Genomic DNA, 21,213 nt, shown 5'->3' with positions numbered 1-21,213 from the left:
ACACGAAAAGCTATCGGAAAAGTTGTCTCAACTCTCAAGAACATCAGAAAATTAAAAGGAGAACAAGAGTATTTTCTTGTAAGTTTTATGATTGGAAAGGACGTCGTAGCTCTTCTCCCAACTGGCTTTGGTAAGAGTTTAATCTACCGAATGCTTACTAAACGTTGCTGATTGGTTAAGGGAACTCCAATGATTTTAAACCTCAAGATAAGCACCCGCCCATCTCGGAAACCAAAATGCATTGGGTTGGCCCAGACTGAAAGACGGAATGAAATGGAGTCACAGGCTGGTAATGGCCAGGCTAGCCTATAACACCAGCAACACCCAAGTCATCTCTCTGGCCTGAAGTCTGCCGCTCCAACCCCCTACGATGCAGACGCTGGTCTGACCACACACCACGACCAAACCACCATCCCTGCGGTGCGGCTCTCTCAACGCCACACTTCTGGGACGGATAAAGGCGAGTCAGTGCTGTGAGCTATGATGCTGTATGAACTCAAACAAAAGAGAGAGAGAGAAGAGGAGAAACAGAGAGAGAGAGAGAGAAGAGGAGAAACAGAGAGAGAGAGAGAGAAGAGGAGAAACAGAGAGAGAGAGAGAAGAGGAGAGACAGACAGAGAGAGAGAGAGAGAGAGAGAGAGAGAGAAGAGGAGAAACAGAGCGAGAGAGAAGAGGAGAGACAGAGAGAAGAGGAGAGACAGAGAGAAGAGGAGAGACAGAGAGAGAGAGAGAGAGACAGAGAGAGAGAGAGAGAGAGAGAGAGAGCGAGAGAGAGCGAGAGAGAGAAAGGAGCTCCAAGGAGACTTCTACTCTCTGTGCCCTTCCGTACCTCAGACTAGCGTGGTACACCATGAAGGAGACCCTGCTGTCCAATCCCTGAGCCTCTCTAGTCACTCTTTGGCTACGCTATCAGGCCTGTCCCACACCTAAAGCCTATGTGATCCATTCCATCATCACCAGAGATTTTAACCCTGTATTTCAGCTTATGACCTAGTGGCCGAAAGAGACAGATGGGCGTAGGACTACAAGAGACTCTCCTGTTGAATTGTTAACAATGACTGATGATCATTACACGGTTTTAACATCAACTGGAGAAGAGGTGGATGATGAGGAGGAGGAGGAGGAGGCGGAGAGCGAAGAGGCTGTGCCGCACGGCGGAGAGAAGCTGAGAGGAGCGGCGTGTGAGCGAGTGGCGATGGCATTAAGAGGTGTCGAGTCCCCCAGCGCCGGGAGCCAAGCCAAGGCTGCAATCCCACAAAAAGCCCCGGATTAGCCCTCAACCATTCCTGGGATTTGAGGATTAGGGGGTTCTATTCCATTATCTTCCCCGGCACTGGAAAAAGATTCTTTACCGTCTTGGGTCTCCCATACAGACTCTCACACACGTACGCACTCACAGAAACCAACAAATACACAGACACTCACAGAAATGTTTACCAGCACACACGCAGGCACACACATGCAAGTGCACAGGCACGCACGCACGCACGCTTCCTGACACACCACAATGTTAGAGCAGAGACCACCCTGGCCCTGCCCCGCCGCCCCAGCACCCTCTCAGCACTGGCACCTCACGCAGTAGCGGAGGAGTTGGGGGATGGAGGGGGGAAGGACCATCATAAATCATTAGCCCCAAGGACACGCTAGTGGCCGCAAAGTCCTTGCCACGGCAGACACTGAATACTGCAGTTCAAGCATATGAGTCAACACGCCCGTGATTCTCTTCTTTTTTTTACACACACACACACACACACACACACACAGAGAAAGAGAGAGAGAGAGAGAGAGAGAGAGAGAGAGAGAAAGAGAAAGAGAGGGAGCGAGAGAGCTGGCACTTGCTCCTTCCTGTACTCCCGTCTGGGCAGTATAGGAGTTTTTAAAGGCAGGTTAAAAGCTGCATGTTGTAGCTTCCAGACGAGGGCCTTTGATACTTATATTAGCCATCAGACCCATCAGCAGAGAGCACAGAAAGGACCAGCTCACAGCGGAGCTGAAGACACTATGGGACACATCAAACTCTGATTCACAATATTCATTGGGTTTCTTGGGCCATTTGAATAGCCTACAACTGAATTGGTTGTGTTCCTTTCCTTATCAATGAGGCTGGCATTCACAGAACACAGGGCGGAGCTAGGCTGGAGTGCACTGCCCTCCCTGTAACCTTTGCATCACCACATTATAACCAGGGAAACCCAGAACTGCCGGAAGTGGGACAAATTCCAAGCTGCTGGTTTGGTTTGTATGGTATGGTACTGACTAAATAAACCCCAAATTATTTCATTTCATCCCTGTATTGGCTTTGATTGATGCTCAGCCACTATACATATAGCCTACATACATTACAGGCTATTCATGTCATCTTACTGGTTGTCTTTGTGCAGGAAGTGGGTGACTATCTGATAAGCTCATAGCCCTTAATCATTCACTGCACCTTCAGAGCCAAGACAAACACCTGCTCGAGTGAGAAACAGAAGTGATAAGGCATGACCGTATCCATCCCAAATATTCTAGCCCCTATTTCCTGTTTCAGACTGGTATAGATTTAACCATACCATCCGTGCTGATCAACTAGGCCTATGGTCACATAAGGTGCCAAAACCTAGCCAATTCCATGACATACAAGCGAATACGGCCAACCAGGTCTTTAACAGGCACCAGTCTCATGACATACAAACAAATACAGCCAACCAGGTCTTAAACAGGCACCAGTTTCATTACCATCTACAAAACCAGCTGCATTTCACTGCTGTAAATGAACGAGGCTGGTGCATCTTCACAGCCAGAGATGTGAACACATATACACACACAGCTGCAACCGCACAGCCACACTGGAGCAGTAGAGGGAAAGGAGCTCTGTGTGTGTGTGTGTGTGTGTGTGTGTGTGTGTGTGTGTGTGTGTGTGTGTGTTTGTGTGTGTGAGAACAGCACCTGTTAATCTGCTGGTGGGAATTAAAAGCAAGCATCTGATTAGCCGCCCGTCTCTTTGTGTCTGATCTGATGAGCCTTAGACTGAGAGAAGGGGGGGGGGGGGGGGGGAGTTTACGCTGCACACCTCTCCTCTCCTCTCTTCCACTTCACTCTCTCCTGAGCGCCAAACAAACAGATTAGGCCCTAGCCATGGGTCAGTGCCAGGCTAAAGGCTTATTGGCCCATATGTCAGAGCCACACTGTGTCGCCGTCAGAGGTAACTCACAAAAACATGGTTAACATCCCCACTATACAAACACACTTCACAAAATATGGTAGCCACCACACACACAAACAAACCACTCTTTCTAGCTCTCTACACGCTTTAAACAACCGACAGACACACCCAAACCATTCTTTCTACCTATCAAACACAGCGAACACCATCGATCCCGCCACACACACACACACACACCATTCTCTGCACCTTTTAGCACTATAAACCCCATCGACCCAACCACCAACATACCAACACCTCACAAACATATTTCACACCCTCATCCACACCACATACTTACAAACATACAACTCTTTCTAGCTCTCAACACACTGTACAAAACCCACACACACAGACACACTCCCAAACCATTCTCTCTACCCATCAAAACACAGCCACAACCATCAACCCTGCCACACACACACACACACACACACACACACACCATTCTCTGCACCTTGCAAACACTATAAAACTCATCAACCCAAGCACACACCTTACAAACATAGTTAACACCCTCAACCACACCATTCAAACCATGGTGCCGCCGACCCCACAGTTCTGCTTTCGAAGAGGGAAAAGACACAAGCCACCCTACACTATCCCACACTGATCTGCTTCTCTGGCGTCCTGTGGCCATGTCTGTTGGTCCATTACAGTGTCAGCACATCATATTAACACACATCAGCTGGGAGATCACATTTCCCCCTCTCTTCTCTCCCCTCAGGTGACAACAAACAGCAGCTCAGGTTCCAGCCGGACCAGGGGTGAGGTTCGGTCCCCATCTACAGCCCCTACCCTATCTGAAAACACACAAGCAACCCACAGCAGGGAAGGGTGAGGGATGATGAGGATGATGACCTCCACTTTATCAGCTCATAAAAACACATCAGCTGGGACATCACGTCCCCCCTGACCTCTTCTTTGCCCTTAGGTGCCCACAGAGGCTTGGTCCCCCCCACCTGTTCCCCACCACCACCACCAACCAAAAACACCAAAGCACCCCACAGCAGAGAAGGGTGGATAATGATTAGGTGACTCACATAGTCGTGGAAGGCCTTGGCCTCGCTGGAATGCTCACAGGTCTCACGTCTGTCTGGGGCCGCGCAATACAAGTCCCAGAATACACTGCAAAAGGAAGAAGAGAAAGGCCTGTTAGAATGCAGAGCAACACAGTAGCACACAGATTTAAAAAGACAAAGAGTTTCCATTTCAAACCCAAACATGCACACCACACGCACGAACACACACGGCACTCCTTTTCCTGCCACTCCAGCAGATCAAACAAGAGCTGTGAGATTTTTGAAACCCTTCTCACTACTTCCGCCGCCGCCGCCACCACCACTGCCCCTGCCGTAATTCCCATCCCACTTGGCAGAGGGCGGTGGGGGCTGTGGATCAATTAAGCTCAGGATTTCCTCAATTAAGTCCAGTCCTCTGGGCTCCCGGGGCCAAGGGGGCTTCCCTCCAAACGGCCCTTTAATTACTGCGCCCCAAACTAAGCACCTGTTTCACAGGCCCAAATTGGATTGCTCCTGGTCCTTGGCTATCGATTTAATGGATAGCCCATAAAACCTGCTGAAGGAGGGCCCTGGCAGAGCAGAGGCTGAAGAGAGGGATCGGGGGGGGGGGGGGGGGGGGGGTCACTGCTTCATCCCAGGAAGTTGTAATGCAAATAGTGGCTCACTGCCTCTTGTTCCTGGGTGACCCATTATAAAGTGGGGGTTATGAAACCTGCTGTTTCGTAGGCTCAGTTTGAACATGGGCTTCGACAGAGTAAACAAACTTGGTCTGCAGGAGCAATAACAGCGCAGGATATGGAGAAATACCAGTACACTTGTACCAAGAGAAGAGGAGAGGCTCAGGGAAGAATGAGAGCGAGAGAGAGAGAGAGAGAGAGAGAGAGAGAAAGAAAAAAGAAAGAAAGGAGAAAGAGAGAGAGAGAACTCTGGAGGAGCGGATCTGAGAGTCCTGACCCGCACCGGCACCGATCCATTCAGCTGATATCTAAAGAGCGAGGGATAGGGAGAGGAGAGACGGAGGAAAGAGGGGGGGGGGGGGGGCTCAGAAGGAGGGAGGAGAAGAGGAAACGAGGAACAGGCACGACATGGCTAGACAACAAAGACAGAAAGACGAACCGAAGAGGGAAGGAAGAGAGGGCAGGGGGGGGGGGGGGGCTGGACGCAGGAGAGTCTGAGGGTGATGGAAGCCAAGTGGCATGATGGGATACTGGCCTGATCCTTCACCACACCACACACCCACTGACCCTTAGGAAAATGGACACAGAGGGAGGGAATGAAAGAGAGAGATAGAGAGAGAGCGAGAGGAGAGAGGGCAAGTCAGCGAGCAAGCGAGCAGGTGAAGGGGAGTGTTTATCAAGACAACAAAAAGACATCAATCCGCAAATCCCATGCAAGGTCATTTATTGTCCAGTATTTGTCCTAATCTCCTGCCAAGTGTAACAGTAGAAGCCACGAGCAAGGATGGGACGTGGAGGGCTCTGAGCAGACCTTTACTGCTCCACAGATGAGGAGGCCTACATGTGCAGATGGACCCAGAGCAACAGGCTAGAGACAAAACCTTGGAGAACAGGCCCTCCCTCCCAAGAGCATTCTTAACACACCTTAGTGAGAGGACGAACCTGGGCTTCAGCTCAACAATAGCAACTACCATGGGAGTTACATTTTTTTTATATATTTAGCCTCATATTGAAATTTATTCCATCTTGTATTGTAAGTAGTGTTTGAACATGACATCGAACTTATGGCATATTGTTGCATCCAACTGTTAGTCCATCCTTTACTCTTGTAAGGCATTTCAAAATAAAAGCCCGTTTCTAAATTCATGCATAGGCTTCTGAAGGGTGATTTGAGTGAATATAATATCGGCAAAGAAAGACCAGGAATGGTCAACATATTTTTTAATAATCTTGTTTTGTGTTCAGTTTTCTTTAAACACTAGTACAGGATTGCTGTTACAAAATACATTGATAAGCTTGATGACTGGCAGGCCTATATGACAAGTTGTTGGGTTTTCCAATAAACTCTTCTAATTTTCTTAAGGAGCCTATGGCTGACCCGTGTTCTAATCCAAAGAAGGTGTGTGTCTTCCAACGGAGATGATTTTTGAATATTTATTTTAAGCAAAGACAATAACAAACATTAAATGATCCACCTAATCTAATGTAAAACTTGTATTCTTGACTAACTCTCTGTACAAATCTTAACACGTAGACACGTTCACCTTGACAAGTTCACATGACATGGTCAGAAAGCGGTGAGACTCCTTAACTGCTCGTGCCATCCACAGATCATATACTGCCTGGCTCACGGCAGCGCAGTTAACCCGAAACAGTGCCCTTAAAGCTACAGGCACCTATTAGCAATCAATTAAATGTATAATATATCAATGGAGGTATATCATGAAATTAATTATTACTAAATAGTACAATTACTTTACAATAGAGTAAATAACGATTATCAAATCACGAACTAAATACTACTTCCCTTTCACAAACAATCATGTATTGAGGCCTTTGTCACAAAATCATTAAATACACATATGGCACCTACACAAGTGATGTAATTATAAATTAAGTGTAATTAAATCAAAACTGCAACTCAATGGACTTTTCCCAATCAAAAAGCATACAACTTTTTAAGCAATCCCAAAGGCTTGCCTAGCCTGTGGTTACCAGGTTACACAACCAAACACGTATGCTAGACATGATTGCTCATTTATTTTAGCATCGTGCGTCACGGTGCTTTCACTCCCATTAGTAGTTGACGTGTCGAGCCGCTCAGTATTGGCATAAAATTCTTCTTGCCTACTTTCGCCCTGCCTAGTTGGCAATGCACTTGTCTCTTGTCAATGTAAATCACCAACTCGCACTGAAAATGAATGGCAGCTGGTCACTTAGTCTCTCTACTGTGTCCCTGGTGCGACCAAAGGGCAGCCGTATGTCCTGAACCTAAGGAAAGGATGCTTTACTAATTGTTTAACAACAAAGCAAAGAGGAGATAAAAGAGAAGAGGAGAACAAACTGAGAGCCAGGACAGACAGACAGAAAGACAGACAGGTAGAACATGAAAGTTTGGGAAACAAACACATCTCTCCATCAGCTCAGATCATGCATCAGCAACCATCCGTTTCAGGCCTTCTCGTCAATCACACACACAGCAAACACCACAAACAGACACAGCACATGACAGCAACAAGATGGTGAGAGATGGGAGGGAAACAATTCACATTCTGTGGATTTAACGCCCACATCTCCATTCATTCATTGGGCTGCCGGTTTTCTCCAAACCCAAAGTTACAGGTGCACACTGAATCATTATGTGTGTGCTTTGGGCACTGAATCCATCACCCTGACGTTATTAACACCTTGCTGCACCAGCTGATCCACAGGGATAGAAACCTCTGCTTTCGGAGAGCTAGGAAACCATCAGCAGAAGTGGTACAGCCATAACCAGCGCCAGCCTCCACGTCCCCAACCCCTTCACACACACACACACACACACACACACACACACAGCTGCATTTAATGACGTCACAAAAGTATCCTTCTCCATACAAAGCCTGGGGTGTAGCTCAATGTTATGCGACAGCCTGATGCTAATTGTGGGTAACTGCAAGGACTACCTCATTTTAATCTCAAGGGAGTCCTCTATAGGCCCCTACTCTATATGGGGGCAATAAGCTACGACTCAAGAGCGTAAAACCGCAGTGGCATTGTTCCCCCTCCAATCAAACAGCAGGATGCTGTAGTGTGTACTTTACATATCCATGGAAGCACAACAAGCACATTCAAACTGCAGAATTAGCTCAGTGTTAGCAATAACACTCAGTATGACCTAGTGTTGCTTGCATATGAGGAAGACCCTGAATGCAAAAGGTGTCAATTGACAGTGACCAAACTTAGGTCTGCTTTCAAGGCTATGTCCACTGTGATTCACTCACATGAGACAAATAAAACAGAAGGACAGCATGGTGGGTCCAAACCTGCCCGGGCTTCAAAATGAGGACCTTAAGACTGTAATGACAGGGGATCCATTTAGCCAGTTAAAGACACCCTCCCGGCCACCTGCATCTCTTGTAAAGACCACTACTACTCCCTCCTTCTCCACCACCCCCCAGCCCCGAAAAAATGACCCTCTGCAAACCCAGAGGCTGTTGACCCCCAGGCCCCCCGCTGTCCTTATGACCCATCATTCAGGCACCTCATCCAATCAGAGTCAGCCAGGGGGACAGGGGGGAGAGACCTAGAACTGAAGGTGGTGAGAGGTGGGCGGGGACATGGCCATTCACTACAAAGGAGGGAGGATTGGGGATGAGGGGGGGCTGGTATGCGAAGGGTTAATCCGTTTGGGGCTCTTTGGTCTGGAACAAAGCAGTGGGATGGCAAACAAAGGTTGATTTTGGGGGTGTTGGGGACAAGGGGGTTGGGGTGGGCCTTTCCCTTGCCATCTGGGCCTTTTGTTTGTGGCATGGGGGTGGCAGGCAGGGGTGAGAGGCAGGGGTGGGGGGTGGCTTCGTGCCTCAGGCTAGAGAGTCATGCCCTGGGAGAAGGGGAGGTGACCTCATGATTTGGCGAGCGTTGTGGGTCAAGCCGCTACCATCCAGTCTGACTTGTGATGGCCAGCTCAGCACTAAGCGAGCAGCTTGGCGCTAAGCTAACGTCTAAGCACTAACGCTAACAGCTGCTGTCTTTGGGCTCTCTTTTAACACACAGCCCTGGAGAAGTTAACTCCAGGGATATTTAGGTTTAAAAGAAGGGGAACCTACAATTAGCCACGCATATTCAATGTATAAAAAGAAGCTCTCTTCCACACAGAAGAGGCAGGCGAGAGCTCCTTGAGTTTACACCGTTCGCTGATTATCAGCGGGATAAAAATGTCTGATTACGGCAATTATGAGCATTGAAATATTGATTGCCTGGTGTACACACACGAAGGGCTCATTTATCTCATTATTTACACATAAAACAAACATAGGCTATACACACACACACACACACACACACACACACACAACCACAACCTCAGAGAGGTGTGAAGACATAAACATCAGAGACGTAAACATCATGAGAGCAGCAACAAACAAAAAGAAAGACTCACCACCACCACGAGTGCAGGAATCCGGGGGGTTCCCCCAGCGTAATGTTCTTCTCCCATCGGATCTGCAGGGGAACAAGGACCACACGGTCAGATCCCCAAAGACACCTGCCACGAGTACTACGACTACAAAGCAGCACAGGGGCTCACTCTCCCAGCAGGGTCTACCCATCGGTGTTCACCCACTACCACACAGAGGACTGGCTAAACACAGCTGATCAATTCTGATGCCACACAACTGAGGTGGCAGAGGTGTACATTGTAAGTTGTCCGTTTCAGTGGTTTCTAGTAAACTACTGTGGATATAAAATCAGACACTTTCTATGCCATTCTACACCTACTATTAAGGCTGTTAAGCCTGTCTAATATTGTGTTTAAACATCAATCCAAATCAATGCATCCTTGCACCTGTAACTGCAATAAGTCTTTTTTTTAATACTGACATAGGGGTGCTTCTATGTAACTGATAAAGCAACATACATAAAAACTTACAAATAAAAAACCCTGAATCTGTTCTGTCTATATGTTTTGATCTTTTGTTTATGCACGCTGGAGAGCGGCAAAGGAGCACCTTCAGTTCCAGCACTCAGTAGAACAGTAAAGGGAGCGGAGTTAGCTGTGGGCTGAGGGGTTAAGGAACACACGGCCGAGAAATTAACCTATTATAAGAATTATACACGGATGGCTACACCAGAAAATGTACCACTGAACAAATAAAGAGGACGGCTTTGCTTCTTTTTTTTGATACACGGCGATAGAGAGTGGATTATTTAAACAGGTCCGGAGGTTAAGAACACATTATCAGTCAGCTCGATCCGGTCACGTTTCCCACCGCCAAGATGAAAATCGGAGAAGGCCTTGCTTGTATGCTGGTGCTTTTAGAGAGGTATGCATTTGAGACGACTGCTAAGGCAACTGCAGTCCCAATGTTGGGGCTTTTTTTTCTCTCTTTTTCTTTTTATAGGAGAACGAGAGGGAAAGGAGGAGAGAAAAGGAAAAAGGACAGAGCTATGCACAACAATAAGGCCCTTTGGGTTTTTCTCCTACGCAACACTACACAGGTACATAATCTCTGTGTGCTTTCATACGCTGCAACACAATATCGCACCGTCTCTTAAAACCGGTTAGGCTATACAAGGGCCCAATTGTTGCACAGGTCAACTGTTAATAAATTTGTCATGAGTCATCACCCCTTACTTTAGCTTTTTCATTATCGAAAAACAAGTGATCTGTTAAAAACACACATCAGTCTCGTACTATTTACATATGGTGGGGACGGGGGCAGGCAGAGAAGAAACATGGAGTAGAGGGCTGTCTGAATTACATAAGTGTTCTTGACCTCTGGGCTCGATTAGAATGTGAATTCCATGCCAGTCCACACTACTCTGGGGAGGGTAATCCGATTCACCCACTTATCGCTGAGAAGCGCGGGCATATCAGTGGGCTATGTGGGAGGGGGTGGGGGTTCTTACCTCGGATAGGAACGTCTGTGCTGATTTCTGGGCTCCGACATGCAGTAGATACTCGTACACGTATAAAGCTAATCTGTAAAAACAGAGAGAGAGAGAGAGGGAGAAGAGGGAGGGTTAATGCAAAGAGGGTGATGGTATTTTAAATGCAGAACTAATTCTGTGAAATGAACACACGGATGCACAGGTTAGCAGCATCAGCAGTCGTGAATAAAGTGGGATATGGTTGTGAGAGCGATGTTCTGAATTGCACCGTCAGGGTACAGCACTTGAGGAAAGCAGTGAAGGCCTTACAGTCAGTGCAGACAGGCTAATGTACCAGAGCGCGCGCGCGCACACACACACACGTGCACACAGCAAAAACAATAAAGCCCTCATAGTCTATGCAGAGAAGGGTGTTGGAACCACAGCCCCATACACATGTAAAGCAACTAAGACAACTTGGTTAAGCTGCATTAAAGTTGGAGTGGGCCTTTAACACCACCAGGGATACTGTGAAGCCCTCACAGTCAGGGCAGAGAGGGATGTTACCACAGTACCAGACGTGTAGCATCTCAGATAGTGCCTACACACAATCCCATAGCCCAGACAGTAGACACTCTCTCTCCCTACGTGTGAAACAGGGGGTGCAACACAAATAGGCACGCCTCACGTTTGCTTTGTTTACGCCTGGCACCCATACTACTCTGGAGTTTTCAAGCCCCTGAAACTTTTGGAAGCGCTGTTGGCCCTGTTTTAGTTTTAAAACTCCAGGGTTGCAGTTTAGTGTAGACGGGTAGAAGCAATGAAACCCACATTCGCTACCTGACTGGGTCTTATCAGTCACAACCTATCCTTCTCTGATTCGGCACACTTCTATTACGTGACCCTTTTCCAGAAAGGTTCTGTTTTAAGGGGATTCGTTTGCATTTTAAAATGGAAACGATTTAGTGTGGCCTCAGGAATCGATGCAGGCCAGCATGGCTATCGTTGTAACCCCAATCCAACAGCATCATCAGGCTCCTATCTTTTGTGGATCCCTCCCCCCACTATGTCCCAATGTTGCTTGGACTGGTAGCCTGATGACAAAACTCAAAGCACACACACAAAATCACACACACACACATCTGAACCAAGGCTGCTCCATCTCAGCTCCCTGCTCCTATTAGGCGAGAAAATGGCCTCTCTGCCTCTCCTGGCCAAATTACACCCAGAGATGGGGACTATTTCAGAGACACACACTGTGCAGTTTGGTATGGGTGGGTGTGTGTGTGTGTGTGTGTGTGTGTGTGTGTGTGTTTGCATGCATTTGTGTTTCTAGCTTTGAGAAAGTAGTTTGTGTGGGGGGCATGTTAAATGTGTATCTATATCTGTATGCATCTGTGTGTCAGTACATCTGCATGTGTGTGTACAGTGTGTGTGTGTGTGTGTGTGTGTGTGTGTCTGTCTAGGCTTGTGAAAAGCAGAAACCATTTATAATGATCACGTCTGTCTGGGTTATATTGATCATTGTAAGCATATCATTCTTATAACCAATACAACCATTTTTTTTTCCCTCAGGCAGATCTATTCATAACATCTAATTGACATTTTAGTTTTTACATGAATATACAGTAATGAAACAGTGTCTTCATTTACGGAATTGTATTGACAGATTTAAAGATCAGGGTGGCATTCCAAATGTTTTACACGGTGTTTTTCTTGTCTCATCTGTGTATTCTTCTCATCTGTGCGCACCAGTCCAGCAGCTATTCATCGCACAACAGACACCGTATCTGCAGCCTCCAGTGCCATTTTTAAAACACAACATTCTCCTTCTCTTTTTAAATCGCTCACACATTATCAAACCATGCAGCAAGGGTGGCTTCAACCACAGGTTCTTTCCCTGTGCAGATTGGTCTCCATCTCTAGCAGTAATGGCTGGTTCTCACTGTTTGAGTGGCCTACGCAAGCCTGAGGAACACCACGTTCGGCTGCTGCATCTCCTCGGCTCCTTTTTGCCAGTTTGTCATAAGCTTCGAGGAGAAGAGGTTATTCATTCAGAGAAAATTACTCTTCTCCAGTCATGATTTCAACGTGCACGTAGCACTGGCCTGGACTAGCCTGTTGGAAGCAGATGGCTTACCAGGCCAGGCAAAGCATCATGAATGAGGCAAAAAATAAAAAAAATAAAAACGGAAGAATGTCGTCATGTAGAAAAAGACCCAAAATGAACACCGCAAGCGGCCTGCTTGATTGATATAAAAAAAATATATAATTTTACCAGCATCAGTATAGCAATGCCTGTCTCAAGCTCTTTAATACATATAAGTGCCTGTAGCTACAAGTGTGTGTACCTGTATAGATCTGGGCATCTGAATGCGCGCGCACGTGCGTGCGTGCGAGTGAGTGTAAGTCCACTGCACACCACACCATCGTGGGTATCCGTCGTGTAGTGTGGCATTGACACCTCCTCGTCAGTAAGGTGAGGTGACAGTCGGCCAGCGGGAGTAAGCCAGCGCCAGCAGCACAGAGTCAGGAGGAGGGAGTCTGGATGACCATCCCATTCTCCTCCTCTGGGACTCATGCACAGGACATCATGCCGAAACATACTTCTTCGACTCCTTTTCTCTATGGTCACGCAGTTGCCTCGACGGACTTGTTTTCATTTATGGTTCTAGACAGTTGTGGGTGTTGAAAAGCTCATTTCTTTTTAAAGATGGCGGTGGACCAAACTCTGTAGATAGTCGTATTTTTACATAAAATTAGTTTGACTTTTTTTGGCTTAGGGTTTTTGTATTGACGGATAGACGGAAACGGATAGCAACACCATTTGGGTGGTGCACGTCAAAGAGAGGTGCTAGGAGAGGGTTTGCCACGACTGAGAAGGCCCTCTGTGTCTCCGTGTATCAGTAAACAGACGACCAAAAATCTGCCTTTAGAAACCTTAGTAGGACAACTCCTTCCCTTGTATGTGGACAAGGCATAACTGGTTGATGTTTTCCCATGATGGGTAAATACTGCTGAACCCTATTGAAATATCACCTGCTGCTGTCTACAGGGGACTCCTAGGGGCCATCTGGGAGTCTTTTTATTTCTTTGATACCTAGAGCCTGTTAGTTTCTGTTCCACCAAACCAGTGTTGCTTAAAGCATGTTTACCACAAGGCCATGTCTTCAAAAGACTACCAAAAGCATAGACTGCGTTTGAATGGAAATAAACTGCATTTAAATAGCACTTTTCTAATCATTAGAGGACTCAAAGCGCTTGACATGGTAGTGACATCTACACATTCACACACCGGTGCTAGAAGCTACCGTGCAAGGCACAACCCTGCGTATCTGGAGCGGTTAAGGGGTTTGGTGTCGTGCTCAAGGACACTTTGACACATGGTCAAGAGTCGAGATCATACTGGCAACCTTCTGACTGCTAAACGACACGAACTCCTGAACCACCAGGAATGGACGCTGTGACACAAAACACCCAAAATTCTGGGCTTGGCACTGTATGGGCAGCTGAATCCCACTGATGCCCACAAATCTATTCATGGGCTCCCTCTCCCTCACCCCCTCCGTCTCTCCATTCTTAAAACTGTGTGGCCCTGAACAGATTGAGAAGCAGCGTGTGTTAAGTGGGTCTGTGTGTGTGTGGGAAGGCGAGCGTGGGTGAGCAGGCACACTGAGCTAGCGATGAACGGGGCTGCCCAGAGCAGCAAGGAAATAAAACGGGGGAGGAGAGCTTCTCTGTGATCACTTAGTCAATCACCCCCCACACAGGGCACAGAGGCCAGACAAGGAGGAGGGTACAGAGGCTCCGTCACACATACACACACACACACACACACACACACACACACGAGAGTGACCAGAATGACTTCTCACACCACAGAGAGAGGGAAGAGGAACATTCCAACTGAAGAAAAAAAAGTGAGTAAACGTCCATCCATTGTAGCACGACGCCCTTGTCACCCACCCCCCAGTCCTGAGTAAACCACCATATCAGAGGCTCAACCCCTGTAATCACCACAGGCTCCTCAACGACTTAAGATGCAGCCTCTCCCTTGTCCCCACTTTAGCCGGCCAGGGCCAATAGGTCATTTTTGTAGGAGGCCACTTAAGGCTCCCTGCGTTGGGCTGTAGTATGGGATGGCTGTAAGCCGGGAGCGACGCGCAGGACTTTCGTAGCTGTATGGCTCCCGACCTGTGTCGGGAGAAGGAATGTTTGCTCATTGCACGGCCTCAGTGAGAGAAAGACAGAGACACAGATGTATGTAGAAACCTTCCAGTCACTTCTCCATCCAAAGAGCACCCTGATCAAAATTTCATCGGCAGGAATCCATGGGATCCGGGGGGGAGGGGGGAAATATGGGGGAGAGAGACAAAGAAAGTATGAATGAATGAATGAACATACGAATGAATGAATGAATGGGGAGAGAATTTGGAGGAGAGAGAGAGAGAAATGGAGAGGGATAGACAGACAGAGAGAGAAATGGAGAGGGATAGACAGAGAGAGAGAGAGAGAAAGAAACTAAAGTAAGTAGGGGGAGAGAGAGAAAAAAAGGACTAGAATGAGTATGAGGGGGAAGTGGAGAAGTGGAGACGAGGGGGCGGGGGGGTGGTGGCATCGAGCTGTGCACGCTCCAGTGCTGGATAGCGCACCTGGCGCAATGCATTATTTAAAAACATTCATACAATTGCAAGGGCTTCAGGAAGGGAGCCACTGCTCCAGTGACAACACTGCGCAGACCTGAGGGAGACACTGGGCCCCATGCTACAGCCATACAGGAGGGCCAGGCAACACACCAGACTGAAGGAGAGCAGGGCAGATGGCCAGAGAGAGGGAGAGAGAGAGAGAGAGAGAGAGAAAGGGACATGGGTGAAGAAACAAAGAGACACCAATACATAAGAGGTAAACAGTCGACGTCAGAGAGAGTAAAGACAGGGAGAAAGAGAGGGAGAGAAGACGAGAGTGCCCGAGACATAAAAAGATCAGAGAGAGGGGATACAGGTGGCTCATCACGGATATGAAATGGATTAATCAGAGGCGACTGAAGCAGCAAGTTCGAGCGAGCAGTCAGTCAGTCAGTCAGTGAGGAGCAGTCAATCGGTGACCAGAGCCTGGCAGAAAGGCCTAGACAACAGAGCCACTGGGGGAGCCTGTGTGGAGACCCTGGGAGGAAAGCGCAGGGCCACTGGTCTCCGGAAGTGGCCCAAAGAGTGGCCTTAAGAGTAGCGCAGCAGCGTACTGAAAGAGGTACCGTTTTAAAAAGAGGCACACCAGCCGAGGCATTAGTCAGTCTCTGCTCATAGCAAGCGGAGAGGGAGTCAAAGATAAAACAACAGTGCTAAAACACATCAACTAACAAAAGAGGATGGAGCACTGGGGCAATTCAGCTGAAAATACACAAGTGTTACACACACCCAGTGTAAAAAATTGGCTATGTCCGCCTATGCCTCTACCTGCTGCACGTCCCTGCGTTGTAATAAGCAAACATCTTTGAGTTTGAGATGGGGGGGGGGGGGGGGGGGGCAAAGAGTCTCTGAGTCTCTCTCCCCCCCCCCCCCCCCCCCACTACTGATGCTTCTTCTGCTCCTCGTCTTAAAAATCTGAATGGTGGCTAGCTCAGGGGGAAGCCCGAGGGGACAACCCCCCTCCACACACACACACACACACACACAGAAAAGGAGAGTGCAGAGGCCTCCCTCTCAATCCCTGCCTCATCTCTGCCACCTGTACCACATCCTCCACCCTCCTCACCTTCTGTCACTCTAAGCTCGTTGCAGACCACAGAGAAAGAGAGCGTGCGTGTGTGTGTGTCAGAGAGTGTTCAGAGAGAAAGAAACACACACAGAGAGGGAAAGATGCTGTGTGTGTCAGCCTCCTAAACAGAAGGATAGAGTTAGTGTTTTCGGTAGCCCAGCCATGCAGAGGATAGCACACCAAGAGGGGTGCCCACAACCACAGTTCAGCCAAGCCACTGGCTGACACATAACACAGAGGCAGACGGAGGGTGGGGGAGTGGAGGTCCAGTGCCAGCCTGCTCTCATGGGTCTTGTTTGGAGACAAGACCAGATAGTGGGGAACAGGCTGATAGGCTCTGATGCCCTGCTCAGGCAGGTTCTGTTTGATGGCTGAACTTCAGCCATCACACAGAGCCCAGATATCTTCAGGGTCTGGGTTGGTTTTGGACCTGCTGCGAACCATAAGGCGCCAGGACACACTTCAACCTCAACTGTCCGGTCTGGGTGTCTAAGGTGGCAAACAGCAATGGACGCAACTAACCCCTTGATCTTTTCTTCCTTTATATTTACCTCCACAGACTCAAACTCCCCCTCTACATGAATGGCAGAAACAGAACTAGAATTGCAAATGGCATCATCCGAGTTTCTTCCTCAAAGATGGGACTTTGTACTTCTTTGGTCATGTACAGAGTAGGATGGCACACAGAAGAGTAAGAATCTTCCTCAGCCATCCATTCATTTTCTCTGTTCGCCCACTCGCCGTACCTGTATCTCTCCCTCGCTCTGTTTTGCGCTCTCTCTCTCTCTCTCTCTCTCTCTCTCTCTCCGTCGCTCTCTGTTTCTCTCTCCAGGTCCTTGTTTCAAAGGGATCTCCCAGATGTATGCGTGGAGTACACCTGACATCTTGCCTCGGGCTCGCAGACAAAACCCCATCTTTAAACATGAATGAAGCCAGGCCACATATAAGCGCCAATCATGTCCTCACCCCTACTCTCTATTATTCATGCCTGCAGCACAAGCAAGGCCCAATGGGGGACCACACTGCTCACAGGGCTCACATAGTGGGACAGAAAGAGAGAGGGACAGAAAGAGAGCGGGAGGGGGTGGAGGGGCAGAGAGGAGGTGGAGGAGAGACAGAGAGGAAGACAGGGGGAGAGTGTGAATGTTTGGCACACTTGTCATCTACAGGCTACTTTTCTTTCCTTGTATGAAAAACGTTGCTGTCTGAGTGTTTGCAGTGGAATCCCCCCCTTCTGTATGTTTGAACAGTGCTGGTGCCGCGCACTTTGTTGTGGCACATCAGTGTGAAGTTAAACAGAGCCTCTACAAGAGTGCAGAGCAGAGGGTCTGTTCAAACTTCTCAAACTGGGCCAAAACAAAGAGTGCACAAGAGAGAGACAGACGGAGCAGTAAGAACTACTGTCCAGTGCAGATGAGTGACAAGGCACGGGTATTTAAAGCAGAGGGCACTTGCATATGGCATTGATACAGTTGTACCTCCCAGAAGCTTCAGGAACACACTTGATGATCTTTCATCACATCTTAAACGTCACAGTTTGGGTGTCCAAGGCCAAGTAAGACATCCCAACATGCTAAAAAAGTGTGGCTTAGGGTGATGTGTTAGATCTGACCACATTTGATGGATAAAAGCTAGGGATACCTCAAACTGAGTTTGTTAGAGGCCAGGTGGACCTGGGGTAAGATATGAGACGTCTAGTCACACCAACTTTCCGAAAAGCGCTTAGTTGGGACTTAGCTCGTATACATATGGCTACGGCAACACAAACGTTACAAAAAAACACGACTACTAATGTCCATCTCCAAAAGTCTAAATGCAACTTGAGCAATAAACTTGCAAGCATGCGATTGTTGTCGAGTCGGCGAACCGGTTTGAAACAAGAAATCTGCCTGCGGCCAGTGATGCTTTTAAAAACCTTGTAGTTCGGTTTGAATACAGTATTGCTGAGACATTCGACTATCATTTCGGAAAATTAACCTTTGCTCTTAGCAGACCAATAGCGTTGAATACTTCAACTCTTGTGATCAACAAAACAATCCCTTGTAACAGGTCTCAAAGATGAGGTAGTTCGTCACGTTTACAGAAACAAAATAAGTTACTCAATTCTCAGTTTTGATGAGGCCAATTTAGTTTGTTGACGAAACCTCATCCGCTATCTTTCACAAGGTCTTGTGGAGTTATCTGCTAGCTGGCTTGGCAAACAGCGCAGTTTGTAGATGCACCTCGCTGAAGCTAGCCCTTGCTAGTATCACGGCCACCTCATCCGCGACACAAATATTCTTATCAGGAAACAATGTGTTACATTTCTGTAGGAATGCAGCCATTTTTTTCTCAAGCTAACGTCAATGCTAGTGGATGCATGTATAAAGACATTCTAAACTCGAATGGTACTGATCGATCATTTCGTGTTTGAATACAATAGAGAGAGAGAAAAGCAAGCGCCCGTGCACCTTCCTTTCAAATAATCCAGATTCCTGTTCAACCTGACTGCATGAAGCATTGTTTCCTTTCAGCTGGCTCACTAGATAGCTAACGATACAAACTCAAGAGATCTCCCTAAAACATATACGCATCATCACTTTTCACCCGGTGTTCATTGTTACTAAACAGTGTGCTAGACTACAAAACATGCGAACTACCGGCGCCTATGTTCGTAGTGGAAAATTCAACAGAAACAGATGACCAACATTACATATTCCACGTAAAACAATTATTGGCTCATTTAACTCAACGCATCAGAAAGTACATAAAGAGCTGAGTTAGCAAGCCACATATGAACCTAGGTTAGCAAGGACTGGTCACAAAAGTCAGACAATCAGTACACAACACACTGAAAAGAACAAACAAAGCAATAGCAAAACCGCACAAACACAACAGCTTAGGAGCAACAGCCAATGCAATCAATAAGCTACATTATTCAACAATGCAACAAAAAATGTATTGTAAGTAAGGAAGACAAAGTTAGCTAGCAACATGGTTAGCAAGCTAGCTTCACATGTAGCTACTGGAGAAATTGGTGTCAGCCGTGGTCTCCAGGTAATGTTAGCAGGTTAGGTCTCTGTGACAATGCACAAATGTTCTTAACTTACTTCTCTCTCGCTTGGCTATCGGAGGGGACGACTGCTCCTTTACCTTTGGCGTACATGTTGGACACTGTTTTAAGACTTTTACCCACTCAACACATGTCAAAGAAAGCAGCCTGCAAAACGTTCTATCTCCATAGCTACCCGGTTAGTGTTTTTTCCTCCTTTTTTTTACATCTCCAACATTGGCCACAAATCAGGCACAGTTTCTACTGGGGGGACTTGAAACAGGCCACTGGTAGATTTTTTTTTTTCAATCGCTGTTCCAGGATTCTAACCACACTCCCTCTGCTGCGAAGAGAGTGGGGGTTTCTTAAAGGGAACCCGACCTTTTAATGGTAACTTGGGTGGATGTGTGTTGTCAACACGGCACAATTGCAAACATTGACTGTATCTAACTAGAGGATTTTTAGTCTTTTGTAAATGTGAATAAATAAATTAGCATTTATCATTGGTTACCTCCATGGTTCTAATTTGTTATTTAATGTTTTGCATGGACCCCAAACATTTGTATTTGTTCTTCTCCATTCGGCTCCATCTTGCATCTTCACAGAATTTCGACAGATTTACTAACTGCAGGGAAGGGTAGTGTATCAACTCCTCTTTCTACAGTTTTCCTCATTCTAAAGTGAGAATGATCTTCTGGGCACCTCATGATTTGGTAGAGTTGAGACCATACTGCACATAAAACTCCTTAAGAACACGGTGTGTTTCCTGGTTGGGTCTGGTGATAGCATGGTGTACAGACACATTCATTTCACAAGGACTGGAGCTCTGGCAGACAGTCAGTGTACCACGCAAAGTAACATCCTAAAATATAACAAATAAAGGGACCCCCTCTCTTGTGTTTTTGTAAAAATATAGGCCTTTACTTTACAGATATGAAGCCTACCTATATATCTAGGTTCAAGGGTACGGCTCAGACCTCGTTCTGACATCAGTTGCTTTCCAGACTTAACTATCACCAGGGTAGGATAAACAGTTTAATGCAAAGGTAACATTTAATCCATCCAGGCATTGATATTGTTGTATTTCTCAAGCTTCCCTACTGAGCATTTTTTGAGCGTGCTTGCTGCAGGAAAAAAGACTAATCTCCTGCCCTCAGCAGAGAGGCCAGGCTACTGCTCTGTGTGCTTCAAAGCCAGATGCCATTACACTTATGTAAGGCCCTCTCTTTTTTTTATAAATAAAAAACACATGAGCCTGTGTTCTGAGCAGTTTGACAAGGATCACAATAGAGACCTCTACATGCTGGCTGAGTCAAGATAGGCAGTAGACCTTCCAAATGATTTAATTCATCCAAGTGATTGCTTCAACCACACGAGTAATGCACAGCATACTGCTTGAGAAAAAAAAGTCAATTAAAAACAAAAACACACAACCTTCATCCCCAAATGGATTGAGCAAACTAAAGACCCCCAGAGCCTTTAAAGAACCCAGCCACATCACAACAGAGGTGGTTGACCAATTTTAAGCCTGCACTCTTTTTTCGGCCCAACATCAAAACAAGCCACATCCTCTTCGTTGGAGTTTTTCCTCTTCCACACCACACCCCACACTCACACTCACACTCACACACACACGCGCACACACACACGCACACACACACACACACACATCTGCACAGCTGGTGCACGTCCAGG

The 21,213-nt window shown here is 47.2% G+C and overlaps 1 protein-coding gene across 18 annotated transcripts in view; it reads right to left on the bottom strand.

The window, feature by feature from the left end:
- The window catches only part of LOC308363897 (single-stranded DNA-binding protein 2), a 52,728-nt gene extending 33,032 nt beyond the window's left edge, over positions 1-19,696 (bottom strand). For all 18 annotated transcript variants that reach the window (XM_080836788.1, XM_080836798.1, XM_080836791.1 and 15 more), the window contains exons 1-4: positions 19,577-19,696; positions 10,773-10,845; positions 9,304-9,365; positions 4,228-4,312 (exon numbers count right to left, since the gene is read on the bottom strand). In XM_080836788.1, coding sequence (XP_080692914.1) covers positions 4,228-4,312; positions 9,304-9,365; positions 10,773-10,845; positions 19,577-19,632 — 276 coding nt within the window. In that variant the 5' untranslated portion in view covers positions 19,633-19,696. The remainder of the gene's footprint in view (positions 1-4,227; positions 4,313-9,303; positions 9,366-10,772; positions 10,846-19,576) is intronic.
- Between the last annotated feature and the right edge of the window lie 1,517 nt (positions 19,697-21,213).

This window comes from Sprattus sprattus (assembly GCF_963457725.1).
Source record: "Sprattus sprattus genome assembly, chromosome: 4".
NCBI lineage: Eukaryota > Metazoa > Chordata > Actinopteri > Clupeiformes > Clupeidae > Sprattus > Sprattus sprattus.
Note: the sequence above shows the minus strand (reverse complement) of the source record. Positions and strands in the feature narration are given on the sequence as shown.